General features: G+C 38.6%; 2 protein-coding genes across 7 annotated transcripts in view; one reads left to right on the top strand and one right to left on the bottom strand.

The window, feature by feature from the left end:
- The window catches only part of pde5ab (phosphodiesterase 5A, cGMP-specific, b), a 36752-nt gene extending 34296 nt beyond the window's left edge, over nucleotides 1-2456 (top strand). For all 6 annotated transcript variants that reach the window (XM_058395020.1, XM_058395019.1, XM_058395021.1 and 3 more), the window contains 3 exons: nucleotides 1013-1087; nucleotides 1195-1278; nucleotides 1386-2456. In XM_058395020.1, coding sequence (XP_058251003.1) covers nucleotides 1013-1087; nucleotides 1195-1278; nucleotides 1386-1508 — 282 coding nt within the window. In that variant the 3' untranslated portion in view covers nucleotides 1509-2456. The remainder of the gene's footprint in view (nucleotides 1-1012; nucleotides 1088-1194; nucleotides 1279-1385) is intronic.
- A 2154-nt stretch (nucleotides 2457-4610) lies between these two features.
- On the bottom strand, nucleotides 4611-8396 carry mad2l1 (MAD2 mitotic arrest deficient-like 1 (yeast)). The gene is made up of 5 exons (XM_058395023.1): nucleotides 8215-8396; nucleotides 7551-7697; nucleotides 7226-7346; nucleotides 5921-6024; nucleotides 4611-4929 (listed from the first exon to the last, which is right to left on the bottom strand). Exons 1-5 carry the CDS (start codon nucleotides 8276-8278, stop codon nucleotides 4757-4759), a joined length of 609 nt encoding a protein of 202 aa, XP_058251006.1. The 5' UTR covers nucleotides 8279-8396; the 3' UTR covers nucleotides 4611-4756.
- Between the last annotated feature and the right edge of the window lie 10712 nt (nucleotides 8397-19108).

Genomic DNA, 19108 nt, shown 5'->3' with positions numbered 1-19108 from the left:
GTTCACAAAAAATGAAACAAAACTCTTCATCTCACCAATACATGAACCTGTAAGAAAAAAAAACATAAGAAACATAAGATTATTTCGCAGTGGTCTCTTATTTTTGTCCAGAGCTGTATATTGTATACAGAATGCCTTATATTGTGTATTAATAAGGACTGAATCATTTTAGGACATGCTGTTTAAGAAAACTAATCAATGGCAGGATGTTGTGATGCATCCTGACATGAAGGAGAGCTGCTGTTACTTTCCCACAGATGTTTGCTTTCTAACAGCATGCCCTGAAGCATTTTTTGTTTTCCATATAGAGTAGGAATTTGCCAGTCGTAACATTTTGTATTTATTCAATAATGACTTAGCATTCACTTTACCTTTCTGCCCTCACTTTATGATATATAATGGCTATAAACCCTTCACCACCTGCTTTCTATTTTTGTGGGAGTAACATTATCGCTGTCTTTTATGTGGAAGATCTGCCATTGTTATTATAGAAGGTATAACACATAGGAATAAGTGCATTAATGTGAACCTTGCAGCCATCATCATTGCCAAAGCCATGCTGTTATAGACAATTCAGCAACACTTTCCTTGGGATAGGCAACTCTGTAGTTGGGCGTGATTGTGGAAAGTTGACGGGAAATCAAAATTTTATACAGAGAAAGAGAGAAACAAAGTGCACCAGTAAAAACCTGGGAATTTGTGTGTATGTAAAAAATGACTATTAAATGGTTTTTACGCTGTACTAAAATTGAATCTTTATAAAACACATATTGACTGTGTTATGTGTGAATGTGGGTTAAGTGTTCGAGCCTTCGAGTAGGAAGTGTTGAGCTGTTTGTACGGACAGTGTGTACCCTGAGTAGAATTGTAAATCACTGCACAGAGAGAAACTAGGGCTGGAATCTCAGTGCTATAAGAGACAGACAAAAGAAGGGACATATCAGTGCAAAGGTGAAATGCTGACGTGCTGTTTGTTTTGCATTTCACATATTTTTTCTGCTTGTCTTTGCAGATAGCTGAGCTTGTTGCCACAGAATTCTTTGAGCAAGGGGACAAGGAAAGAGAAGAACTGAACATTGAACCTATTGTAAGTTCACTTCCTGCCCATTACATCACACTGTCCGAACAGCAGGACCATGTCAAGAGCAGCATCAGATTTCACAATCTTTTAAAGAGTGCCGTTGTCTCTAATAGGATCTGATGAATAGGGAAAAGCGTGATAAGATTCCCAGCATGCAAGTGTCTTTCATCGATGCCATTTGCGCACAACTGTATGAGGTAAAAGGCTCAGTCATTTATCAGATCAGTCTTATAACACTATCAAAAATAGGCTGTGTTAGAATCATAGCTTGTAACAAAATGTGCTGTAATGATGTGTTGTCTAGACACTAGCCAGTATGTCGGATTTCTGCTCCCCCCTACTGGAAGGCTGCAGGAAAAACAGGCAGAATTGGAAGCTGCTTGCTGAACAGGCTGAGGAGGCGGGCTTACTGAATGGAGGACTTTAAATGGCGCATCCCAGTCAGCACAAGATTACCCCTTTCCCTTGCCCCAGGTCCTTCTTCATACCACACACCACACCCTGAAGCTTTAAATACTTTCCAGTCCTGATTCCTGCTATGATGAGTTCACCAAAACCACTATGGAGCGAAAATGTAATTTTACCTTTGGGATGTAGCTGAATCATATTGGTTCCATGTCGCTTTGGGGTGGGGGTGAGGGAATAAAACACTAAAGCAATATGGTTTTAAGTACAGACATATTCTGAGTCACTTATGTGTTTGTTACTTTTAACAACAACAAAAAATCACACACACTCTTGTTTTTGGTAAAGAAGAGGTTATGCTTTATGTTGATATCCTGCTTTGAAAGTAAATATTTTTTTGCCTGTCTAGTCACTGAAACTCGTGCTAATTGGGCATTTACCAGCAAATGCTTCCGTTTAAAGTCACTGACTTGGTGTGAGTAAAATAGCTATTACTTGCTTGGACCTTTTTAGGTAATCTTAGATGATGGGAGCTGGTGGGGAACAAAAGATTATAATCTTTTTTTATAGTCACTCCAAACCCAAAACTTTTGTATACTGTAGATGTCCTCGCATAGACGCTATCTATGCGAGGACATCTACAGTATACAAAAGTTTTATTTATTGTTTTAGTCCCATGTCAGGGTTTTCTGTAAGCTCACTCACTGAAAAGAAGCAGAGGCACAAAGAAAATAATTTATTCATCACTACAGTGCACCGTACAACTGAGGTAATATTCTCAACTTTAAAGGAACACATCCACTTCAGATATGTAGAAGAATGTCATTTTCCTTTTCCCACATCGTGTTACTGTTTTCACTTGTGTTTCGTATATTTATTAACTTTATATTGTGAGAATTTGGTTACTTAACATGTAACTCTTGCATAAAAGTAAGGAAGGAAAATATATATATTTAATTGTTCAAAAATATATGCGTCCTTTATTTGAGTTTTCAGATGTGTTGGGAGTGTGAATACCAAACGTGTTTACTGACTGCTGAAACAATTGATTCAGAGTGACTTACATTTTATCTCACGTTATACAACTGAGTAATTGAGGGTTAAGGGCCTTGCTCAGGGACCCAGCAGTGGTGGCTTGGTGGACCTGGTGTTTGAACTCACAACCTTCCAATCAACACCTTCACCACTAACCTACCACAACTTGTAGACTAGACCAGCTTGGCTGATTTAATTTTGGTAATATAATGCATTCTAAGCTCAGCGTTGACCAATCAGCCTGCAAGCATGAATGATGAATAAAAGTGCTTGAGCTTCTTCTTTTGTCCACCTGGCATTTACAAACTGCCTTCAGAACACAATTAAATGAAACTACTGGCATTGGACATGAATAGCATTGGCAAAAATTCCACAGCCATGACTAAAACAGTATATAAGAGGGAAAACATCTATGGAGAGAGATGTTCAACAAGCACATGGGTATCTAAGATGTTCAGGTGTCCACATTCTTTCGACCATATACTTTGTTTTACATTCGTCACAGAATACGGAAACATACATAGGTCAGTAATTATTTCACTACCTGCCTTTGTTACAAAATGCCTAGATAGTGCATGTGAACTCTTCTTGCTTTGTAGTGTTTCACCTCACTCCAAATCAGATGTTCTTAAATACCCAATAACAGTCAGATGCATAAAAGTATTTAAAGCTGATTCAGGCGCACCAGCATTATCATTTCAAACCAGAACATAAGAACAAAATCCATAAGTGTGCTTACCAATTTTGTACAAAGTAAATTAGTGTCTCTGAGTATGTTAATTTAGATTAGAACTTGAATGGCTTGATGTGTTTTGGAACCCCGCCAGACTGATGTCTATTCAGAAGCTTCACAGCTCGAGCAGCACTCTGGTTCATTCTTATGCTTATCAGGTCAGCAGGTGTCAGGGAGCTTAAGCTTTCATGTGTATAGAATGAACGGTTCAAAGAGGAACATGTCAAATCAGCTGAACAAAATTATTTCTCTATCACCTAATGCAGAAATAATTACTACAAATTCACATGGCCAGTTCTAAGATACTTGCTATTAGATCTGCCTTCATTAAGACAAAATATATATACTAACATTATATGTGCAGTATTTCAATCTCAGAGCCTCACATAATGCCGAAATTACTTTACACAGCTTATGCCAACTCAACACCACACTGTTTCATATGTTTAAATCAAGTTTGCACTTGGAATAAAACAATCTAGAATTTTCATATACAGGAAGTAACATTTGTGTACATTTTTGCCATCATTGCCAATCATAATGGCACAATTGTAGAAACAAATGTTTCGATTAAATCTGAGCAACAATCCAATTCTTTTAGAGAAGGACAACATAAAGATGATAGCATCTTTATTTTTATTAACCCAAAGCAGGTGTCAATAGGATGTGTGCTGGACAATGTGTTTACTGGAGAGTAATCTCAAATCTCACACTTGCATGTACACCAATCAGGCATAACATTATGAGCACTGAGAGGTGAAGTAAAAAACACTGATGATCTCCTCATCATGGCACCTGTTAGTGGGTGGGATTATATTAGACAGCAAGTGAACATTTTGTCCTCAAAATTGATGTGTTAGAAGCAGGAAAAACGGACAAGCGTAAGGATTTGAGCGAGTTTGACAAGGGCTATATTGTGATGGCTAGACGACTGGATCAGAGCATCTCCAAAACTGCAGCTCTTGTGGGGAGTTCCCGGTCTGCAGTGGTCAGTATCTATCAAAAGTGGTCCAAGGAAGGAACAGTGGTGAACCGGCAACAGGGTCATGGACAGCCAAGGCTCATTGATGCACGTGGGGAGTGAAGGCTGGCCCGTGTGATCCGATCCAACAGACGAGCTACTGTTGCTCAAATTGCTGAAGAAGTTAATGCTGGTTCTGATAGAAAGGTGTCAGAATACAGTGTATGACAGATCAAGGCTAATTTGGCAGCAAAAAGGGGGACCAACACAATATTAGGCAGGTAGTCATAATGTTATGCCTGATCAGTGTATGTTGTACTGAGGGTATGATGCCACCTGTTGGTCATTGGCCACAGTAAGGATAATAGCAGTGGTAAAGAAGACTGAACACTGTGTTAAACCAGGATTTTTTTTTAATTTTCAGAAATAGTCATAAAACCCTCAGCAAAGAAGAGATCTGTTTGGGGAGGAAAGACATGAAAACTATGTACAGAAAACAAACAGAGAGCAAAAGACAGAGAAAGAAAGATAGAGAACGTGGTTACATTGAGTTTGTCCTTTTGTAGGCCACCATACTGTTGACCTTGTGGATGGACGTGGTGAACGAGCGAAGCCGAACTTCCTCTGATTGGTCAATAAGCTGAGGACCAGACTCCTCCCACTGCTCAGGGACCTCCAGATCCTTATCTGTGTAGATCAGGAGGTCAAATGCACCTGTTGCAAGTCAGAGGGTGAAAAAATTAACAGTAGCATGGCATTTATTATTTAATTTAAAAATATTAGATAAACTAGATTTATTTAGGACTAACTACACTGCTAACACACACAGCTGAAAGAGATTACTGTAACTTCATTGTTTGTTTAAAGAATTTTCATGCTTCAGTGAGATTAAAATAAGAATGGGTCACGTTGTCAACAAATCCTGAGTTATGCCAAGCAATGATGTATGGATAAAATTTGTTTCATTCATAATATGGAACCATACAATAAAGTAATGGGGTAATGATCTCCATTACTGATCTTGATCTCCTCCTACATTTGCCACATATCTTTGCATCTCAGGCATAGTAATGTTTCAGTAATGTTGGACCTTAGCGTTACACTCATATGTGGTTCTTCCCCAAATTGCTGCCACAAATATATAGACACATAAGTGTATAGAATGTCTTGGGCATTATAGTTTCCCTGCAATGAAATTAAAAGGTCCAAACCTGTCCTAGCATGACAATGCCCTTGTGCCAAAGTGAGCTCCACAAACACATGCACTGCCTTTTTTCAGAGTCCAAGATCTGGAGTGTCCTACAAATAGCCCTGACCTCAACCCCATTGAACATCTTTGGGATGAACTGGAACACTGACTGCCCACCACACCTCCTACCCTGACATCAGTGCCTGATCTCACTAATGCTATTGTTGCTGAATGAACACAAATCTCCCATAGCCACACTTCAAAATCTAGTGGAAAACCTTCCCAGGAGTGTGGAGTTTATTATACAGAAAAAGAGAGACTAAATCTGGAATGAGATGTTCAACAAGCACATATGATTGTTATATACTATTTTAGCTTTGAAACATTACTATTTTACTTTATGATTATTATTCAGTAAACAGAGGCTAAATATCAGCACTCTTAAAAAGACGTATTTTGAGTGGAATCTGGATCAGTTTTGTGACCCTAAAAGCATTTCAGTAGTGGTGTACTTACAGGCTGTTTCCAGTAAAGGTAAGAAGGTGACAGTGGCTGTGATCTGTCTGATAACTGAGCGGATTTCCTCCTGGATGGCTTTCATCGACTTCTCTCTGGGAGCACTGTAGCACACAACACAACTTACTACATGCAGGTGCTTGAATTTGATGCAGAACAATTCAATTCAACAAATGACTTCAAGCATAAATGCCATATGCACATTTAGTGTGGCTTTAATGCACTGATACAACCAATGCACTAATGAAGACACACTAGGATTTCATGAGAGAGAGATATATATATATATATACACACCGATCAGGCATAACATTATGAGCACTGAGAGGTGAAGTGAAAAACACTGATTATCTCCTCATCATGGCACCTGTTAGTGGGTGGGATATATTAGGCAGTAAGTGAACATTTTGTCCTCAAAGTTGATGTGTTAGAAGCAGGAAAAATGGACAAGTGTAAGGATTTGAGCAAGTCCAAATTGAGCAAAGGGCCAAATTGTGAAGGCTAGACGACTGGATCAGAGCATGTCCAAAACTGCAGCTCTTGTGGGGTGTTCCCGGTCTGCAGTGGTCAGTATCTATCAAAAGTGGTCCAAGAAAGAAACAGTGGTGAACCGGCGACAGGGTCATGGGTCATTGATGCACGTAGGGAGTAAAGGCTGGCCCGTGTGATCCAATCCAACAGACGAGCTACTGTTGCTCAAACTGCTGAAGAAGTTAATGCTGGTTCTGATAGAAAGGTGTCAGAAAACACAGTGCATGACGGGTCAGGGCTGTTTTGGTGGCAAAAGAGCGACCAGCACAATATTAGGCAGGTGGTCATATATTATTGTTTTTTTCGCCATGTTAGCTTCAATGGCTATATTATGGCAAAGTTTGAATGTAGTAAAACATAGGGTGATATTCAACAGATAGGGTTACATTGATATGTAAGATAGCAAGAAGAGTTTATAAGTTTTTTGAGGTTTATGCTTGTTAAGAAGTTCAAAATCTTGTACGGTGGAGCTGTCTTGAAGATATTTTCTAAAGTGTCTTCTGAATAAAATTTCTGCCTTATAGTGCTCAGGGCAGGGCAGTGGAGTAGAATGTGTTTTATTGATGTAGGTATTTTAGGCAGGTGGTCATAATGTTATGCTTAATCAGTGTATTGTGCATAGACTTTGAGAAAGCTCTATATTTGCATGTATATATATATATATATATATATATATATATATATATATATATATATATATATATATATATATATATATATATATGTATATAAATAAGTGTTTTGTAAGTCAGATCAACCCTTTCATGAGAATACCTGCTCTCCTTAGCGGTCTTGTCACACTCTATATCAAACTGCCATCTCTCCAGGACTTCATTTGTCTCAAGGCAAGTGATCACCACCACTAGCTTTTGCACTGTGCAGTCAAACAGCCACTCTGCAGGAGATCAGGTGCAGCAGAGAAGGATATAAATATTGTGAATAATCAGAACACACAAAAGAACAAGAAGACGAAAAGGCAACAGAATTGAATGACAACTGCTTATAAATATATATTATATAATAACACAGGTCAGATGAAGGAAAGGCACAGAAACCATGAGCTCCACATTAAAACTAATCTAGTCTAATATCAGCAAACCTTTGAGTTGGGTCACCACGTTGGAGAGGTAGTTCTTCAGCTTGGGGTCTGTGGTCAGCTGGAGACTCATGTCATACTTGGTGACCCTGGTGAAGGTTTCTGCAGGATAGATGCCTCGCTGGTATAAAATGCTGTTGATCCCAAATGCTGCAGAATGATAGTCACTGTGTCAATTCAACCATAGCAGAACATCTGGAGCACATCTGTTTCACACTTAAATGGTCAGATTTGCTTTATGCAAGACAGGAAATGAACATGGATAACTGAAATATGGCCATCACAGCCATGTTACTCAGGTTCCATCATCACAACTGCATCAACTGAATAGATGTCGCTTTTCTTTTTAAAGACGTGTAGCTGCATGTATTAGGATTATAAACTCGATGATCTTCAGCACGCTGCTAATGCTAATCACCATGGACCAGCTGGCTAACAGGGTGAATAAAGGCGCTGTAGAATCGACACGTTAGCAATGCCAGGTTTAAATGTTAGTATTGGAGAATACAGCACAAAGCAACACGTTTTCTGAATTGGAAAACAAAGCAAAAGTGAATGTTATACATAAGCTGGTCACGTGACCGTGAAAAGCACGTTACAGGTTTCTAACACATGCTAGTCAGTTAAGCTAACTCTGAGAACTCAAAAATGAGCAGTTTTCACTTACAGAAGAACTCAGCAACGAGCTCGGCACTTCCTTTCAAAGTAATTCCTTGCAAGGTTTTGGACATTTTGTCGTGTTTTTATCTCTCTTCGGACACACACACACACACGTATATCACCCTGTAGCTTCTCCACTTGTTTTCTTTTTTTTACCCGCCGCCCAGTTTGAATTCAGAGCGCGTTTGAACTTTAGCGCATGCGCACATTCAAAAACAACGGCGCCGTGCTGATGACGTCACGTGCCTGGGGTTTTTTGAATTCGTCACTTTACAAAACTTTATAAGGTTTTTTTTGGGGCTAAATCTTTTCCTTGTGAACCTAAAGCTTTACGGACATTTATTGTCTGATTTTCTAACCAGAAAGCTGGTTAAATCTTTTCCTGAGGCATTATCCTTCTTTTTTTTTTGCTCCCTGGCATATAACGTATTGTCATGTTCTGTATTTTCATGTGTTCTTTAATAAAAATGTATTTTTGTTATGTAAAAACATTGGATATCTCATCTCTACCTTTATTTAAAATGGAAGAATCTATTAGACAAGTGTTGAATGTACAAATGAGAGAGAGAGAATGAGAGGGGGAGAGAGAGACAATGAGGGGGGGGGAGAGGGAAAGAGAGAGAATGAGAGGGGGAGAAAGAGAGAGAGAGACAATGAGAGAGGGAGAGAGAGAGACAATGAGAGGGGGAAAAAGAGAGAGAGAGACAATGAGAGGGGGAAAAAGAGGGAGGAAGAGAGAACGAGGGGGGGAGAGGGATAGAGGGGGAGAAAGAAAGAGAGAATGGGGGGTGAGATAGGGAGAAAGAGGGAGAGAGAGAGAGAGAATGAGGGGGGTGAGAGGGGGAGGGAGAAAGAGGCAGAGGGATAGAGAGGGAGAAAGATAGAGAGATTGAGGGAGGGGGGAGGGTGGTAGATAGAGGGAGGGAGAAAGAGAGAGAGAGAGAGTTATTACAACATTTCTAGACATTTAGTATTAGGCTGAATAGAATTAACTCAAGTTGTACACTCAGACATGAAATTTTCTAATGTAAAATATGTTTTGTTCCAGATATTTCATTCAGTCTTCTGCCATAATTACTTTATCCTAATCATCCCTGTGGTGAATCCAGAGCCTTTCCTAGTAATACAGGGCATAAGATGGAAATTCACCCACTAGTCCATTTAAAGGTACCATGCACACTCACACACACTCGAGGATCAATTTCATCAAGCCAGTCTACTTACAGGTATGTTTTTATGGGGGAAACAAGGAATTAGTGTCTATAATGAACTCAGAAACTACACTGACCTAATATTTCCTCATGGGCCATTGATTGCTGTTGTAGAAAGGACATTAATCAGCTACAGTTACATTATTTACTGTTTAGTGTCACCCAAATGAGGATGGGTTCCCTTCTGAGCCTGGTTCCTCTCAAGGTTTCTTCCTTATTCCATCTCAGGGAGTTTTTCCTTGCCACCGTCGCTACGGGTTTGCTCATTAGGGATAAAATAAAAATAAGGATCAAATAGTTTAATAATTGAATTTAATAATTTATTTTTATTTCTAGTTATTTTAGGGATTTTTTCCCCTCTCCTTTCTCTGTTTCTCTTCTTTCGTAAAGCTGCTTTGAGACAATGTCCATTGTAAAATGCGCTATACAAAATAAATTGAATTGAAAAAAAAATTGGAATGGAGGAAACTGGAGAACCCAGAGGAAACCCACACAGACAGTAACCTGAGCTTGGGGACATACCAGTGACCATGAAGCTGTGACATGGTGACACTATCCTCCCTGAGAAGAGTCCTCTCAGGTCCCAGAGAAGAGTTCATTTTATTTCCATTTTCTTTGCTAGGGGAATAATTGCAACTATAACAGCATCTTGAAATTTTTTTTATAATACATATAATTATAATAATAAAAATATAAAATTATAAATATATAAAATAAATAAAATTATAATTATTAGATCATTTTTATTTTAATACTTATATATTTCTTCATGGTTAGTTACAGCTTTTCATAGAATGATATCTTGTCATTTATAAAGGGAAATTATATCACATTCCAAAAGTAAATTGTCTGTTATGCTTTTGAAATATTATCACATTTGTTTCTTTCTTGATAGATAATTTAGGAAAATCAAAGTAGTTATTTTTGGTTGTTTAAATGCTTACATATTTTACATATGTTTGAAACTAAGTTGCTTGCTAACCATGCTAGAATTCGGCAAATAAATATGTAAATGTGTTGTACTTTTAAATGCATAACCAAACCATATAACATTCATACGTCATACATTAAAATTAAGCATTTATTTGATTTCAGATCTATTTCTTGTACCAAAGCTGTTGGCTAGTAAAACTTTTCCAGTATAATCTATGTTGAATTTGAAACTCAAAAATGTTTTTTAAAAAGACTTCATTTTCTGGATTTGGGAAGGGGGAAGGTTTCAGAGATATTTGGCATGTTATGCTATAGACTGGGTGTGTTCCCTTCTCACTTCCTCACACCCGGTGTTCCCAGGATAGACTCTGGATCAAGGTGTTTACTAAAAATGACCTTTTTGGGGTTTTACAATGAAGGGTTTGAGTATATGAGTTCCCAAAATAAAATGTGTGTGTGTGTGTATCATTTAAATTTCCCACTCAGAGTTCTCATGATAGACTCCGGTTACTAAAGATGAATGAATTTGTAAGAGCTTTAAAGTCTATTTAGTTAATTTTGAAAAAGTTTCAAAAAGTTCAAAAAGTTTATTTACTTTAGTATTTATTAAGCATAAATATGAGTGTTGCAGTAGAGTTATCAGATGTCCCTGCCCACCACATGTAAATTGTGAATCTCAGTTAACTTCCTTTGTATTAACGCTATTATCCTGTCATCATCTAGTTATTTGATCCTATATAAACGTTTGCCTTGCCCCACTAGGGTTGAGGTTTCGAATCTGTCCTGTGTTCTAAGGGTAGGTTCTGGATTAAGATGTTTATTGAAGATGTTCTCCCTCTCCTTTAGGGGTTTCCTCCAGGTATTCTGGTTTACCTCACCAGTTCAAAGACATTCTGCAGGCTAATTGCCATCTCTAAATTGTCTGTAGTGTGTGAATAGGTGTGTGAGTGATGGGTTGGCACCCTACCTTGTGCACAGAGTCCCCTGGGGGACCCCTGTATAGGATAAGTAGCACAGTAAAAGGCTGGATGGATGCTCAGTAATCCACTGCATCACACATACAGCCGGATGTTTACTCATTGTCCTGCATAACCTCACCATTGAAACATGATCCTGTTCATCTGCAGCCGAAACGCTACACATCATCTGGCTGCCTTTTGTCATTGCTAATTCTCCTGCTTGTCACAGCTGGACAGCTGCACTTTCATAAAAGTCAGGGAACAGAGCATCTGGCTACAGTCTCTCTAACTATCATTATAGCTTGTGGTAGAATTTCCCTGAAGCTTATAGGTCCTCTGACTAGCCATAATAGGGCTATAAAGTTTCTAGAAATTACATGTCTTACAGCAGGTTTGTTTTTCAATAATTCTGTTTCATTGATTAGAGCGTGTGCTTAAAATCAGGGGTTTTTTTACTCATTACTTAGCTATTACCAAAACATCACATTATATTATACAACCTTCTATTCCAGACATGGATACACTGTGTCTCCTGTCTCTAATTGGCAAAATGATTAAGTTTATCAGAGTAAAACTGACACACTAGCTTGGCCCCAGTATGCTGTTTCCATATGTTTCCATTCTGTGTAGGTTTATATTATTCCTGGAAAGGGACTAAGTGACGGTGTCATAAAATGCTAATGGTTTTTACAAACACATGTGTTATGCTCTAGGGGTACAAACTGCGGGGTGTTAAGAAGAATTTTCCTCCTCCCCACCACATGTGCCTTTCTTTCATTTATTGATGACATAAACTGATATTTTAAAGTTGGATCACTTTTGTGTTGCGCTAACCAGAGCTAAGCACAACATAATTAGATTTTCAAAGCAAGAGCTGTAAGAAAGCATACTTTTTTTTATTCTTCTTTTCTTTCTCTGAATGATTCTTTTGTTTTAAAGGGATCAGTACATAGCTGGAAAATGACTTAACGGTTCCAAAATAAATAAATAAAATAAATATGTGGAACCACACACATTTCCACACTTCTGATCAATAGTAAATTCTATCATTTATCTGAAGTACATTTATCTGTCTATTTGAATGAACTCCATTATATAACAGTATTTTGTAATGATGTGCTTTTTTTTGTGCTTATAGCTTTTTTAGATCCACATTTTTAAACAAAACAGAGTCTATAATCCAATCTGCAGCAGGCAGTAAGGTAGAAGTAATCTTTTCATTGGCTCTATGTATAGTGAAAGAGAACTAGTGTGCAGCTAAAATGGCATTCATTCATCTGATGTCAGAGGTGTATAGCCAAGCACTGCTGATTACTGAGCTTACTCAGTGTACCTCCACTTGCCATACATCAGAAGGCACTAGTCAGTGATATAAATAGCATATATATGGCTAATAGTTGTGTTTGTGTGTGCAGGCTTAGCAGGTAAAATCAACTGAGAGTTAATTTAGGAAAAGAGGCTCTCAGGGAGCTGGTTACTACACAGTCCTTTACAAGATATACAGCACATGCTGCACACAGAAATCTATATGTACTCATAAAGTCCTTTTCTTGTTGCCTTTCCTTACTGTCTTTGCATTTGCAGCCACAATCCCATTGGCCCACCAGCCCAGGAAAAACAACAGAGTTTCTGTGTAGCTGAAAGCAGAAAAAAGTGAGGAGGGGGAAATAGATTCCTCCCTCAGGGCTTTACAGGGTCTCCAAGTACTACTGACCACTGAAGCACCATATGCTGACTAAAATCCCAGATGGACACCTAGCAGAATTCAGTGGCAAACCAGACAATTTATGTCTTGGCTTTCAGTGCATTTTGCACTGCTTAGAAAAAAAGTTTGTTTAGACCTCTTCAGTTTTTACGCATTTTATTGAGTTAGACATTCATTTAAAAATGTGTGAAATAGCCTTTTGTTTGGGCAATCAATCTTGACAGTAATAAATCTCAATTCCCAGTGCATGCATTTCAAACTAAAAATCAAGCCATCAAATCTAAGGAACTTTCTGAATATATTCATCAAGGTGTAGATGTAAAATCTATATCTAAAGCAGTCAGTTTCCAGCCATTCATTTGTGTACTGTTTATCCTACACAGCGTTTTGGGAAACATGGAGTCTATCCCACGGGACTCAGAGCACAAGGCAAGGGACACATTATGGACATGCCGACCCACCTACAATGCATGTCTTTAGGAAATCTGAGATCTAAGGGAAAACCCTCAGAGCACAAGGAGAACATGCAAACAAGGCATAGGTAAGAATCAAACCCCCAACTTTGGAGATGTGAAGCAATGCACTAACCTCTAATATACTAAGAAATGTAAGAACTTTGGAAGCACCAGGATTGCTACAGCTGGTCATTGAGGTCAGGAAGCTGACCATAGAGGAACACAGTGGCCTCTCTAGCAGAGCTTTAGAAGACCTCCACAGAGATGGAAGAATATGCCAGAAGGATAACCATTTCAGAAATATTTAACAAACAAAACTTTATTAGCTAGACACACTGTTTTTATAGCCATGTTTGCTAAATTGGCTCCTTATTTCCTAATTTTATCTTTGTAGGCAGAGAGCATAGGCAAGGGTAAAAGGAAAATAATTCTGTTTTGAAGTCTTCATATTTATGTTTTCTGATGGTTGAGCCGTCAAATGTATGTTTTATTAAGAAAAAAGACTATTTTGATCAAAAATATTGTTCACCATTTTTAGTTGTTCGCCAAAATTCAAATGGTTTTGCCAAATTGCCACACATAGTATTTAACACAGCTTTAACATCCACATTCCTGCTTGACTGGATGATATATATGGTCCTCTGTCCTGCATCTTGACTTGAGTCGGTTCAAAATACTGATACCTAATCTGCTAATGGTGGTGATGAATCAGTCCTTATACTATATTTTCCTCCACTGACACCAAATCCATTCTCCATTTGGTCATTTGCCAATTCCTGTCTCTGGGATGTATGCTTCATGACTGAATTTGGTCAACTCTCAACTGCCAGTCATTGGAATTATTCTAAACATTCATCTGATAGTAATCTATAGTATAGTATGAGATAAGTGTGGTTCCCTCTCAATTTTATGACTTTGTTATTATGCCTCAAGATGGTCATGAGCAACTGCTGTCCATTACAGAGAAAAGGAATCAGCCTATAAAATGTTGGTTAATGTATTACAATGAACATGAATGTGAACAAAATGCAAGAATCAGTTATAAGGAGGAGCAAGTTTTAAGAACTTTTCTGAACCTTACTAGAGCCATAGATCCTATGGTGTGTGTGTGTTTGTGTGTGTTTGTATGAGGCTGCATGTGACATAGTTCCTTTATGTAGTAATCGTGCTCTTAACTGCACCTATTGCTATGCCTGAGTGGAAAAACCTTTTAACGTAGACCTTGGCTTTTTAATAGGAACTTCAGCTCCTCATACAAAAAAGACAGCAAAATAAATGATGAAAAATGGAAATGGGAACATTTGTGCCTTGACATAAACCTTGGCATGGGAAGCTTTACAGAATTGCTCATGAGAGCTGGCATTATTTAAGGATTTTTGTTAGGCACACACTGAGGTACAGGACAGTCTGTCTAAAACATTGCACTTATAAAAATTCTTATAAAATATACATATACACGATATGGCCAAAAGTTTGTGGACACCTGCCCATTACACCCATATGTGGGCATTCCCTAATCTGTTTCAATGAATTTGGAAGCAGACAGAATGTCTTTGTATGCTGTAGCTTTATACTTTCACTGGAACTAAGAGGTCCAAACCTGTTCCGGCATGGAGACATGGTTTTGCACAGTGTCTTGCACAGTGGAGCGGAATAACTGGCATGTCCTGCACACACATTGACTGCACCCCAGACCTCCTCACCTGACACCAGTGTCTGATCTCCCTAATGCACTTTGGGCTGAAAGAACACAAATCTCCACACTGGAGCTTATTATAAGAGCGAAGCAGGAAATAAATCTGAAATAAGATGTTCGAAAGCATGTATGAGTGTTCACAAAAAAAGTGTACATAAAATATGATTCAGATCTTGGTGGGTTCCAAAATGGGTTTTCACTGACAGCTAGAAAATAAGATGCCGACTAGAGAAGGGAGAGAAAGAGACAAGGGGACTAAAGCATGATAAAAGAGTGATGATTGACTATCACTTTGGTATTTATTACTTTACCCTCCCCCTCTTTCCCTCCATTTAGACCTCTAAGCAGCTTGTCAGTTCCTTTATTTTCAGTTACTTCTCTTTCACCGTGTCAGCTGAGCCACTTAGAATATGGCACAGGTCCATTTTTCAGATAGATTGACAGGGTTAAGTGGCAAACAGACGCCAAGGTCTGACCTGCTCAGAATTCTAGGTTCCAATCCAGCACAGCCACTTGAGATTATATTAGTTTAGGGTCAGTTGGGTATAGTGGTTCTTTTCTACCACTTCCTGTACATGTATGCTAAAAATGACAAGACACACCTAGAAAAAAAACCATGTCAATATGCTTACTTGGTGTACATAAACACACCTGCAGCACTTTGAGTTTTCCTTTGTAAATGGTAAAGCAAGGGCTCCTGTTAATTCAGGGGGCATGCTAGCAAAACATGCTGTTGTTAATTCAAGCCATTCGAGCCGCCTGGATAACACATCATGTCGTCGCAGTGCATTGGCACAAGAGCAGCTCTTACGCAGCTGAAAAAAAAAAACCCAGTGGGGAAAAAAGAGAAACAATTACTAATTGATCGCATTTATAGCACCAGGGTACATAGAAGTCCTCAAGGGGCAAAAATCAAGTTTGGAGTCGAAGCAGACAGAACCAGATTTCAGCTTTCTGCTTCACAGAAGCCTACTCTTATACTATAATAGCTGTCCAATAATGACAGCTAAGGCCACTTGAGACGCTTTTCTGGAACGTCAGCTGATGAATAAAGTGGCTTTTTGTCAGTGACCACAGTGACACAAATCATTTTTATAGCGACTAATAAGCAGCTGAACAAACTGTCAGTAACAGTATCACTGCTAACACGATGCAGGAATGTGTTTCAAAACAATAAAATGCACCTAAATGTTTCCTTGTGCGTTTTCCTATTTGCTAAGATTAAAAGAATGTGTCAAATACACATATTCTGTGTTGTTCTGTATGCTTCCTTGTTACAACCTGCCCCTAATACATTTGAAAGGAAATCAAAAACCTGGCTGTATGTAATGCCGTTTAGTCCAAGTCCAAATGCAGCTGTTCCTCAGGACATTACAGCTGAGCTCAGATGTGAGCATGAATTCAATTACCTCTGCATGAATACTTCTTTTGGAAGAATATGCACACTAGCATTCCAGAGTCACATTCCTTGTGATTGGCAGGTGTAACAGACTTCTGTGTCTGCTGCTCTTTCAGTCATTCAGAAGGCCAGGCATGAAAAGTCACATACTTTACAGAACTAAAAATATGTAAACAAAGCCATATCTTCAAGTCGCTAGGAAGAGAGTCCATCCTGCCCAGACATGTTGGACATCTAGACTGTTATAACGGTGGTTGCAATAGTTGTAGCTGGATGTGGTCTTCAGGAGTGACTGGATGTGGATTAGAACTTAATAATCACTTATGTGACATTGACTGACACATGGTGTGCTTGGTATAAAGGCATTATTAATGATAGTATATGATAAATAATGATAGTATATTAATTATATATTAGTGTATATTATATTAGTATATTAACCATTCACCATAGTGGTTAGTACCACTATTAGTATAATGTATAATGTTCTGATCAGCTTTTAAAGACTAAGAATTAAGAATTGCTTATGTTTATGTATAAAGGTATTCTTGCAGTTTCCTTAAATCATATACATCTACTTTAGATGAAACTTTAAGCCTCCTCACATCAAAAGTAGCATGAATGGAAAGATGTCATTGTCTTATCAAGAGACGTTTAAATATCATTGACAAGTTTACATGTTTGCTGGTTGTGGTTTTCCCGGGCAGAGACGGATTTCTTGGCCCACATCTGGCCACATCATCTATTATATGCTTTTCCTGCTCTACTGCTGATTGCTGCAGTGTTGCACAGATTTCAGCACAGGACTCATGGAATAATCAGCAACACCTTGGTTTCTACTACAGCTTTCATTAGTCCTAGATATACCCTTAGTATGTTTGCTCTTGAATGTCTTTATAAAGGATATGAAATGTCTAAAAAGTTTTACCATTCCTTATAGCTGCAGTATTGACTGGTAATTCTTGTCAAGTGACTCACCAGATAATGGGATGCAGGTAGAATTTGCTTGTTGTTCTATTTTGACTTTTAAGGGAAAAAAATCTGCAGGGGATGGTGAAGTCAGATGAACAGAAAAGGGAAATTCTGGTCTTGTGCATTGCAAAACAGCAGGATAGCCTACATGAATGTGCTAAGAAGCCATCTGGCAACTAGTACGATACTGAGTGAGTCAGGCAATAGTGGGAGGATGCCTGAAAAGTCTTATATTACTGCTTATAGAAATAAAACTATGCCTATGAGGTTCACTGTGGTCCACGATTGCACTTTAACTACACGTAACAAAGGTAATGGATAGGAAAAGTCTTGACTATAGCCAGCACTCCTCAAAATGAAGATGTGTTTGAATGGAAGACACATTAAGCATGTCATGTTGTAGGTGGTAGAGAGGAGGCACACAGTCAAGGGTTTGAAAGATTTTATTGTTTTAGGAAGGATATGGAAAAAACACATAATGATACAAATGAATTCATTTAACATCACAAAACGCACTGGTGTGCTGTAAAAAGAGAGAAATAAACCCACTGCTTGGAGTGCTTGTGAATAGATTATATCAAAGTGCTTTATACATAAACGCTTTTTAAAACTGCATGCCACATATAATTAATGATTCTAAAAATTCACAATGCATTGATTGTTCCTTTAGAGTTATCAGATCTGCTTGGTTAGAGTTAAGGAAAACCCCAAGCTTAATGTAAGAGTTTTAGTTACTAATCACCTGTAGCTTGATCTATCAGCGCAATAGTACATTATACACCTTAATCCTGATTTAAACTCGGTTTTATCTGCTTATATAGTAAATGCCAGGTCTCTGGTTCTTCTCGAGTTTTCATGAGAAAGGTATAAGTATGCAAATGTGTCCGGTGTTCTCACATTCATCCGGCAACACCAGCAGAATCCTAGACGTGAGACAAACAGAAAGTGCAAAAAAAAAAAATCAGACACAGTGGCAAGAACAATGCCAGTTGTTCCTATTGTTCACCCCCAACCTACACCCCTCAACTGTTCATGTCATATACACCAATCAGGCATAACATTATGACCACCTGCCTAATATTGTGTTGGTCTCCCTTTTGCCACCAAATCAGCCCTGACCCATCATGCACTGTGTATTCTGACACCTTTCTATCAGAACCAGCATTAACTTCTTCAGCAATTTGAGCAACAGTAGCTCGTCTGTTGGATCAGATCACACGGGCCAGGCTTCACTCCCCACGTGCATCAATGAGCCTTGGCTGCCCATGACCCTGTCGCCGGTTCACCACTGTTCCTTCCTTGGACCACTTTTGATAGATACTGACCACTGCAGACCGGGAACACCCCACAAGAGCTACAGTTTTGGAGATGCTCTGATCCAGTCGTCTAGCCATCACAATCTGGCCCTTGTTAAAGTCTCTCAAATTCTTACACTTGCTCATTTTTCCTGCTTCTAACACATCAACTTTGAGGACAAAATGTTCACTTGCTGCCTAATATATCCCACCCACTAACAGGAGCCATGATGAGGAGATAATCAGTGTTATTCACGTCACCTGTCAGTGGTCATA

The sequence above is a fragment of the Hemibagrus wyckioides genome, linkage group LG07 (genome assembly GCF_019097595.1).
Source record: "Hemibagrus wyckioides isolate EC202008001 linkage group LG07, SWU_Hwy_1.0, whole genome shotgun sequence".
Taxonomy (NCBI): Eukaryota; Metazoa; Chordata; class Actinopteri; order Siluriformes; family Bagridae; genus Hemibagrus; species Hemibagrus wyckioides.
Note: the sequence above shows the minus strand (reverse complement) of the source record. Positions and strands in the feature narration are given on the sequence as shown.

Excerpts from the sequence above, each read along its gene's own strand:
- mad2l1 (XM_058395023.1), bottom strand. The coding sequence starts at position 8,278 with ATGTCCAAAACCTTGCAAGGAATTACTTTGAAAGGAAGTGCCGAGCTC. Across the intron at positions 7,347-7,550 it reads CGTGGTGACCCAACTCAAAG|AGTGGCTGTTTGACTGCACA; the intron begins GTTTGCTGATAT and ends GATCTCCTGCAG. Across the intron at positions 4,930-5,920 it reads ACCTTTACTGGAAACAGCCT|GTGCATTTGACCTCCTGATC; the intron begins GTAAGTACACCA and ends GACTTGCAACAG.